A 10,448-nucleotide genomic window follows, 5' to 3' on the forward strand; every position below is an offset into this window, starting at 1 on the left:
AAACTGACTCCAGCTCCCTTCCCAACCGGCCATCCCACTCTTTTATAGCACTCTTCTTCCCATGGGTTACAGCTGTGGCCTGGTAAAGCCGGGCCTGTTCCTAATCTTTGATCATTGGCCCAGCTGCAACTCCTTAGGGGTAAGATTACTTTCTGCACTACCTTTATTTGCTTATATTCTGTCCCCCCTACACGAACACTTACATTTGCAAGAGATTCAATATAGAAGCAATACAACAAGCAGTAATATCCTCTCTCACTTTTTAGCAGTTGGTACTTAATTATTTTTTCCCTAATGGATTTTTATAGGCTTCTTTGGACCCACTTTGAATAGCTTTATCCACGTGCTTATGTATTCTTACTATGGACTGTCAGTCATCCCTTCCATGCGCAAGTATCTCTGGTGGAAGAAATACCTCACTCAGGCACAACTGGTATGTATCTGTTTTAATCTCATTTTTAGGTACCAGAAATCCTTCAAAATGTGAGAGAGGATGAAATGAACTATAGGTAAACATTGTCATTTACACAATTAAGCCAGTTAGAATTGAAGTGTAACTAAACTATCATACAGCATAAGTCACTAGTGCAGCTTAATAAATTTAATGAAGGAAATTATGTTCAGATGTGTTATCTGTAGATAACAAACAGTAGAAACTCTTTAGTCCACAAAATTCTGTTCATTTTGAACCATTGCATAGGAAATAACTGCTCTTTAATTGTGGAAAAAACAGATTTAAAAGTCACAAAAAAATGTCTGACAGAGCCAGGTCCAAGACAGACCTCCCCTGCTGGTCAAAGCTGAGCCCATCAGCAAAGCTGGGAGCCCCTCCATGACATTGTATTTATTTAAGGGTGAAAAACATAGCACAGCAGCTGAGAGAGAAGACAGGAAATGTGAGAAGGCCTCTAAGTACCCAGGTCAGAACAGATGGAGGGAATTAGCACCAAAAACTCCCCTGCAGCAGCAGTGAAGATGCTGGTGAAGCTGTTCCCCTGCAGCCCACGGAGGACCTCATGCTGCAGTAATGACATGTCTGCCCTGAAGGAAGATACAGCCAGTGGGGAAATAGGCTCCCATGGACCCATGGAGAGAGGAGCCCACCCTGGAGCAGATTTGCTGGTAAAATCTGTGACCCCATGGGGGCCACATAGGAAATGCCTGTTCCTGAAGCCTGGACCCTGTGGAAGGGACCCATGCTGGGGCAACTTGTGGAGAACTGCAGCTCATGGGAAATACCCACATTGGAACTCTCTCCCATGGGAGGGATCCCACACTGAAGCAGGGAAAGAGTGTGAGGAGAAAGGAGCAGCAAAGCCAAAGCAAGAGAGGCTGGCTACAAACCCCATCCCCCTGCACCACATGAAAGGAAGTAGAGGACTGAAGCTCAGAAGTGAAGTTAAACCTGAGAAGAAACAGGGGTTTAGACAAAGGTGGTTTTAATTTTATTTCTTGCTATCCTTCTGTGTTATTAATTGGCAGCACTTGAAACTAATCTTCCTCAAGTCTAATTTGTTTATAACAGTAATAGGTAAGTTTTATCAATTACTCTCCCTAACTTTATCTCAATCCACAAGTTCTTTTCATCTTATTTTCTCCCCCTACTCTACTGAGGAGAAGAAGGGAGAGAGCTGCTGGGTGTGCAGCTGGCAGCCAAGCCAGGTTAACTCACAACACAGCGGTACAACTGCAAAATGCAAAATGGTGTAAACAAAGTTTAGGCAATACAGAAATTGATTTCTAAAAGTCTGTTCCACCTGTTGCTGTACCTGAGGAGCTGAGCCACATCAAAAGTTCCTATGAACAAGATATAAGGCTTGATATGAAATAAAGTTTCTTTTACTTTTATCTTAGAGCCTGTTCATATTATTTGGAAGTTGAGATTTTTGCAGTGAGCTTTAAAATGCCTATGTAGAAATTTGCCTAGCAAGGGCTGCTTCTCTGAGACCATCCCTGCAGGTGAAACACACTTCCCTGTTGGAAATGCACCTTAGTACACTGGTTTGAGGGCACACTTAGCTGGCTGAGGAGAATTAGTGTGGGCTGTGGCTGACAGTTCTAAATACAGACAAGTCTCTGCAATTGCTTCCCTGTCTCATTTTTGCTTCCTTTGTCCCCTCCTTAACTCCATTAATGCAAGTGATAACCTATCTGAACTCCTTGGACCTGAGTTTTGCATTTTCTGTTCAGACTTCTAAAGCTATTGCCAGGAATCTTCAGAGTTTCCTCTGGTTTCTGCCCAGCAACAGAGACAACAACTGTACCTGTGACAAGGACTGGAAGATAGAACAAAATTACTAAATCTGAGAGGAAAAAAAACTTCCTTTTGTCAACTAGACCTATAAACTTACTTTTAGAAATCTCTGACCCCTTAGGATTTTATTTAATTTCACAAGAGCACCATTTTAACTTAACCCTCACAATGCATTCAGAGGTTATAAAGGGATACTTTTCAAGAGTACTCAAACTTTCACGGAGCAGGACTAGGGGACATTGCTGTGTCTGATTTAGCTAGCACTGACCCTTTCTCAGCAAATACACCTGCATGGTCGTCTCTCCACAGATCCAGTTTCTGCTCACTATTGTGCACACGCTCAGCGCAGCTGTGAAGCCATGTGGATTCCCATTTGGCTGCCTCATGTTCCAGTCCTCCTACATGGCCACACTGGTCATCCTCTTCATCAACTTCTACATTAAGGTAAGCAGTCTTCTGAGAGCTCTCTGACAAAAATGGGGAAAACAGAACTTTGTGGACAGCAGTCTGAGTGGACTCAGATGTAGAATGACCATCAGTGCTTAAAATATGTTGGTCTTAAAATATATACATCATTTAAGAATAGCAGATACAGTCACATCTGAGGGAGAGAGAGAGAGTTATTCAGTAGTGATGACCTCCTCATTGCAGCTCAACCCTTCTACACTTGTATAGCAGATCAGGTACTGCATTTAGTACGTAGGAGGTCTGAATTTGCTTTGGTGGGCAAATTTTTGAGTCTTTCTCCTCCTTAGGGAAAAAAAAATAGAGCTCTGTCTTTGCCTTGTTTACTTCAACATCTTTAGCAGGGAGTGCTCTAGCCTGCCTACATAAAGCTTTTAGTGTACAAGGCTTGAAATCTCTTTTGACATTGAGGAGTATTACAGTAAGGCTAGTAAAGTAAAATCACCCCCAGCAGTGAAAAGGCTACTGTACTCCTAATGCAGTCTGAAGCAAATATATACATCTGCATCAACAAACAGCAGACAAGCTCCATTTACAGTTAACCACAAGCAGTGTTTTGGCGGACTTTAAACAAATCCAAATATTTATTTTGGATTTTGCTTTTATAGACATACCGGAAAGCACCTTCAAGAACAGCTGTAAAGGAAACCCCTGCCACAACAGAAATCAAGAATGGTTTCCATAAGGACTACTTTGCTGCTGCCAACGGATTGCAGAATAATAAGAAGGCACAATAAGTATAGTGTTTCCTATGGTTTTTTTTCTAAAGAGAAAAAGAAGAAAAAAGACTGAATTATAAGCTTTAGCTTAAAACCTATTTGATTACATTTATCAGTTCTTTGTACCAGACACTTATTAATGTACTGCTGTTTAGGTTTTAACAAAATGAGTAGAATTACTTGTCTTGTCAAAGATCAACATCAGAACAAAGAAAGCCAAGATATTTCTCATATGAAAAAGAAAACCTTTCTGATCTCTAATGCTGACACAAAAACGCCTTATGAAACACTTGATGGATAAATCCATCAATGCCTTCAAAAGGTTAGGACTCTGTTCAGACTAACATGGTGAGCACTTTCTGTGCATGTCGGAGGTCTTGAGGCAAGGCTTCACAGTGCACCCAGTACATCCAGCTGAACTGCAGCCAAGGCCAGGAAAATAAAGGAGGGGTGGCAGGAAAGGTGAGAATTGTACCTCTTCCATCACCATACCCCTCTTTTCTGCTTCTCAGCAATTCCCCAAAGCACACTAGCAAGGTAGCATTTGACCCTGTGGGAGCCCTGGGGAAGGACATGGTAGAGGGCAGAGCCCAGGTGCACCATCCCACAGTTTGCAGGCAGTTGTGGCTCCACACTCACTTGCTTTACACGAGTGCAACCTGATTCAAATGCCAGGAAGGCTGGCAGGAGCTTTCTGTTTCAGGAGGCAGGGCTGGTAGCCCCTGGCACTGGCCAGAATGGAATTCTGAACATAGAGCCAAACAAGTCACTTTGGATGTGCTAACTTAACAGACCTTCTAAGTAAATGGATTTTGAAAGAGATAGGGTCATGCAAACTTAAGGCAGATAAATCCTCGAGTGTAAACGTGGGTAAAGTTAATCCTATACAAACAGTGCTAATTCAAAGCAAACTGTCATGCTACATATTAAGAGACTAGAAGATGCAGAAAATCTGTGAGTTCAGCAATGAGCCAAGCAGGTTATACAGGAGTTTCTGTGGCAGGTGGACCTTAGTCAGACTGGTCTCTGGCTGGAGAAACAGACAGGATCAAGGCACAAGCTGCTGGAGGGGAAGTAAGGAGATATCTGCTGTCTGCAGCTATAAAGGTGTCTCCCAACAATCTATCACCATCTCTGTTGCTACAGTTCACTGCATTTACCCCCACTTAAATGCTTAGAAATGAAGAATACCCAGGGTTAACTTCATGAGTCGGCCCTCACCTGTTTCTCATTTAGCCCACTTCATTTCCTCTACCAAAAACAGACACAGACTTTTTTTTCCTCACAGTGAAGTAGTTCAGATCGCTTCCATTCTCGTGTATAAAATTCTCTTGACAAAAACAAATTTCAGAGTCACTCCAGCCCAGCAAATCCCTTGAACTGAAGCAGTTCTGTAAAGGAAATATGTCCTCTCACTCCTGTCACCTTGCAGAGTCCCACAGCAGGAGGAGGACAAAACACATACCTAGCCAACACAGAGGGCCCAAGCAGGCACAGAAGGCCCACATGTAGAAAAGGCTGTCCCAAATCCTGCTGTCCAATTTTTCTCCACTTCTAGAGGGCCAGTTATCCCCTCCAGATACCCCATTTAGATGATCTGCTGTCAGGAGATCTTGGAGACTGCAGGCATAAAGGCAGGAGGAAGGTTTATCCCAGGGAGCAGTATGGATACAGGGCAGCCAGCCTCACCAGGAGAGACCACAGCCCAGAGGGCTCATGGATAGGAAGGAAAGAGGCTGAGGAAGTGGTACAGAAGGGGAAGAAGAACAGATGGGGTTGTCCAGTAAAAGCAAGAGGAGAAAATGGCATGAAGAAGGGTGTCTTGTGTCAGACTTCTGCTTGACTGTGTGCTTGAAAGTCCCATTGAACACCATCTGTCTCCAGCCAGTTCCAGCTCCATTGCAATGTAGACAAAACTTTTCTGCTCCAGCAGAAAACAAATTCCCAAAATGCTACAGCAGAAACAGCACCTCTTAGCAGCCCGACTGCTGAACTTCATCGTCGTGAACTGGGTGACCAAAATAACTGCAACATTCAAACCCTTTTACACCACCACACCAGCCTAGATCTAACTGGTGCATATTCACATTTGCTCCCCTCTTCATGAAGATGGTCCTGAAACCTCACTTACTGAAAGTCAGTGTTTTGTTTTATTTAACACTCAATATGGGGGAAAGCAGCCACCCAAAAGACAAAACCCAAACAAAAAAAGCCAAGAACCCTGCATTCACAAAGCCTGGACACTGTATGCATATGCTATTTCTCTCTGGCCCTTCCAGAAACTTTACAGGCATCTCTGATTGATACTGTAAAAATCCCAAGACATAAGAAATTAGTAGGTTTGACTAAGGGTGTTTTACACAGCCCTGAGTAAAGGGAGAGCTTCAGAGCTCTGTAGAAATCAGTTTAATACTGGAAGCCAGGGTAAAGGCGGAGGAATTTGAAGGAGCTGACAAGATAGTGAACAAGCAATGAGCAGGACCCTTCATCTAAGGCAGGCAACACAAGGGTTGTGCGGCCCAGCATGGATTTTAGGCCGAGTGGAGTCCGTAATCTTTTGATGGCAAAGCATGCATTTGACTATCAAGGTGGAAAGCGTCAGCTGTGCTAAGTGTTAAAGTTTACTATGGCAATCAAACCCAGAGATATTGTCTTTTGTTCTCTTGAAACCTCATTCAAAAGAAAAGGAAATAAATGCCTTACTTGAAAATTCAAAGGGCTGGGGAAAAAAACAAAAGAAAATGAAAAAAAAAAAAAAAGGAAAAAAACAGATGGTCTCAGACCTTGCAGATCCAGATCAGCCAGGAAGGCTGGAATCAGGTACATTTAAAATTCTACAGATATGTCTTAACACCTTCAAAATGCCGCAACTTTGAAGAAAGAAGCATTGACTTTTTAAACTGATTTTCCTGTAATACATAACAGTGTAAATAAACAAATTTTACTATCAGACTGTCTCCACTTCTCCTTAAGGCATCAAATTGGGATGGTAACTGGTTACTTGAGACTGCTTTTGTTCTCCAGTTTTTTCAGAAGCATTTTAGGGCATTCACAACAGATTCAAAATCAATCTCCATAACTTGATACAATACCTTCCCTGGTATTAGTGCAAAGCTTCCATACAGTTTTTTTGGCCCTCTACCTATAAAAATGTGCGCTTTTCAACAAAGGTAAAATTGAAGTAGAGAACTCGTTTGTTCAAAGCTTGTACTTGCCCATCAAGACCTCATTTGATTATCAGAGTGTTTTCACTTGGAACATGATGGCTGAAAACAGGAGAGAGACAATAGAGAAATCAAAATCTCAAAAAAAATCTCAGGATCTCAAAAATAAAATTTCTTTCAGATTGAAAATACACATTAGCTCTCAGTTGTTCCTAGAAACATGTCTATTTTCCAGTGTATTACTCTCTTAGAGTTCTACTGCCTGCAGAAGCAGGACCTGTCCCTGTGTGCTCCAGCTAACCTCAGCATGCCTTACCAATAGGAGGGTGGGCAGTTCCTGGGCCAGGGTAAACACACACAACTCCTCTACCCATTTCCAGCCACAAAGGATGCCCTTTTTTCTGGCTTTACGCAGCCTTGACACAAATTAGCTGCAGCCTTTGGATGGGCCACAGCACTGGCACAGAATGTGCAGGTAAACAAGCACTTGGCACAGCATCATCCCTTGAAAGAGATGCAGCATAAATAGCAGGGGTTATAGTCAGTTTAATATTAAACCCTATTTAGAGCTTAAAATGCATAAAGAAATTGTCCATAACCAGAACTTTTCTATTTCCCATTTCTTTTTCTGGGTATTGATGCATAGTTTTTGCACCTCAGCACCTACATCTTTGTTGTTTTGGTTCAGAAGTGTCAAGGTGTCACAGACATATTTTATGAAAAATCCTTTTGCCAGGATTTTTTCACCTGAGAAGCTGAGAGGCCTCAGAAACAAAATGTAAACCATAATTATCTGCTGCTGTGGAATGTGGCAGGTGCATCTTTGATTGGTCTCCAAGTAGAAGCAATTCACATGAGACCAATCACAGGTCCAGCTGTGTTGGGACTCTCGTCGGTCACAAGACCACTCTGGGCCACAGGCTGCCTAACAACAACCCCGGCCCTTTTCCCTGGCAAACAAAACTCACCATTCCAGGTTCCTGATGGCAGATCGCAGGAGCCACTTGGCACTGTCAAAGCAGCCGGAGTTGGCACTGGTGCCACCTTGGGTCTGGGAGGCATCCTGCGCAATGCAGAATTTCAGCAGCCAAACCTTATCATTTCATTCTTTTCCTTTCTTTGCTAGCCTTCTGATGAAATCCTCTCTTCTATTCTTTTAGTATAGTTTTAGTATTAAATTTTCTTTTAATATAATATATATAATATATAATAAAATAATAAATCAGCCTTCTGAAACACGGAGTCAAGATTCTCATCTCTTCCCTCATCCTGGTACCTCTGCAAACACCACCACATCAGAGCAACTGAACAGGTTGAAAATTGAGCTTTATATATCTGCACTGAAAGCAAGAAAATAAATGGATTAATGGCACTTTAAAAAGCATGAATTGGGAAGGGCAAAGGCAACCTGCCAAGGTGAGCTACCTACTTTCCAAAAGGTAATTTTAGGATAACCCAATTACACATCTGTTTCAGAAACCAAATGGACTTGAGACCATCAGGAGGTTTAAGGTCAAACATGTTTAATTGACCCAGCAGTGCAGGAAGTGGTATGAGATGGGCTGTCCAAAGTCAGAACATGTAATTTCTGTCCCAGATGTGGTCTCCAAACACTTCTACTGCCTACAGATGGAAAGACCAAAAGGAAAGTCCAGAGTTTTCACCCTAGGCAGTTCACAGGTTATCAAGCTGGAACATGCTGAGCCTCTCAAATGCTAAAGTGTTTCATATGAAGGGAGAGATGAGTGCAGGGGTAGAAGGTATTTAAGCAGTGTGACATCTCTTTCTGCTCTCCCATCCCCATCATTAAAACACCTTTTTGGGACTCAGACTTTTCCAATAAAAGAGCTAAAACCAAATGTAAGTGCATACAGATACATTATGGCAATTTTTACTAAGTAAGGAACCCTGATTTTTCCATTATCCACACCCTCTGAAGCGCTCAACACTCACTTTCCAAGCTTTATGTGCAGATGCAACAATAAGAGATACAGAAATGCACTCTAAGTTATCTAGCAAAGATACTTGATGAAAAGTATTCCCAACTTTTTCCAGTTAGAGGACACACCAAGAGAGCCTTCTGCCAACACACATGAAGGGTGAGGAAATGTAGCAAAACAAGTGTTTCTACACATCTACTTCACAGTGCTGATAAAGCTTAAATGCTTAGCAGCTTGAACTTAAGAGAGCAATGAATCCATCCAAAACATCAGATTAAAAAATTAGAAAAAAATAATCAAGCATTACTGTCATAGTTTGGAAAAAACCCATACCTTAAATCAGAGAGAGACATCCCATCTCATCCTCTTCCTATTTCAAACTTTCCCTCTGGGCAGCAACTGCTTGGAGATGCAGATGAAGGAGCCTAAATAGGCCAACACCCAAAGGAGATGATGTGCCCCGAGGGTGTGAGTTTTCAGCGCTGTTTCTGTGGCTTTGCCGAATTCAGTGTGAGGAACAACCCGTGCAGGCAGCTCATCTCGATTCTTAGGTCTGCTTCATATCAAGCACCTTGTTAGCCCAGGTTGCATCATCATTTTGGGCCGGGTGGTGGGGAATAAAAGCAAGAAATATAGGCATTTATGTGGGAATTACTGGAAGGCTTACCTTGAAACTGAGGAGTGGGAGCCACACAGCACAAGGGATCCCTTTACATTCACCAGTGTGAGCTCTGGATCCCAATAAGCAGCAGGGCAGTTCAAGCCTTATCACACTCCTACAGCCAGGACCTCAGGTTACTGCTGAAGTAGTGAAAGCCCCAAATTCAGGACCTGGCTCATTGAAGCAGTAGGATAGTGATGGGATCAGATTATTCAGGCTGATATCTTAAAGCCCGTTTGGGTTAATTACACTGCTGGGGCCATCAGAGTACATAGTGGGACTGGAGCCTGCTGAAAACTCTGTTGCCAAGATGCAAAACTAGTTTTACCAGACTCAAGCACAGCTGCTCACAGAGGTTACAGCTTCATCTCCCAAAAGTCATGGCTGCTTCAGCTGAGTGCTTTGAGATCCTAGAATCAAACAGCAGCTGCAAGGACACTGAAGAGTAGCAGGAGGATGCAGTGTAGCCAGGTCACTAGGGCCAGCCCTCAAAGAAACAAGCAGAAGCCAGTGGTTGTAAAACCAGCACTTTAGCCCTTCACATTAGGAATAGCAGGAATACCAGTAGATCTGAACCTTTGGAAAGGGTAGAGTTGAAGAGGTCTTTTCTTTTAAACCACCCCAGGGAAAAAGCACCCAGTGCATCTTGATGTAGATGATAAAACTTCAGCTCATGCCAAGCCTAGTTAGGACTACTTAAGATAAAGAAATAAGTATAAAATAGTAAAGCAATGGCAACAGCAGCTTCTTGCCATTTTCTGTGCTGGTGCTACCCCATGTGACCTTCTCAAGTAGGAAGAGCATCAGCCCTACTTCAGTTATGAAACAAAACCTGTCAGGGTTTGGGCTTTTGTAGCAAAGGTACATTTTGTGCAGGGGAGGATTCCCTCAACTCTAACACATACAGCAATCTGAGGTTGGGTCTCTAAGTTAAGGAGATAGAAACCCAAAGCCTGGAAATCTGCCATGTTCCCACAAATTCATTAAGGTGCACTAGCACTAATACTGTTTTTGCAGGAATACACTCTCTTGTGAAGAACAACTATCTTCTGGGGAACTCTGTCACATTCTGTCACAGCAGAGGACAATATTAATAAGCATGGATTATCTGATGCTTACTTTCCAGAGACCTCTGATGCTATTTCATCTTATCCTAGCATTGTTCACTGTATTCTAAACTCTTCTTGAAGCCAAAAGTCACCAGTGGCAAAAAAATTTCTCCTGCTTCACTTCCCATTTTCTGTT

General features: G+C 42.6%; 1 protein-coding gene across 1 annotated transcript in view; it reads left to right on the top strand.

The window, feature by feature from the left end:
- Positions 1-6,388, top strand: part of ELOVL2 (ELOVL fatty acid elongase 2) — a 51,377-nt gene extending 44,989 nt beyond the window's left edge. Inside the window, exons 6-8 of the mRNA XM_058034407.1 lie at positions 309-433; positions 2,564-2,698; positions 3,328-6,388. Coding sequence (XP_057890390.1) covers positions 309-433; positions 2,564-2,698; positions 3,328-3,456 — 389 coding nt within the window. The 3' untranslated portion in view covers positions 3,457-6,388. The remainder of the gene's footprint in view (positions 1-308; positions 434-2,563; positions 2,699-3,327) is intronic.
- Positions 6,389-10,448: the final 4,060 nt, after the last annotated feature.

Source organism: Melospiza georgiana, chromosome 1, assembly GCF_028018845.1.
Source record: "Melospiza georgiana isolate bMelGeo1 chromosome 1, bMelGeo1.pri, whole genome shotgun sequence".
NCBI lineage: Eukaryota > Metazoa > Chordata > Aves > Passeriformes > Passerellidae > Melospiza > Melospiza georgiana.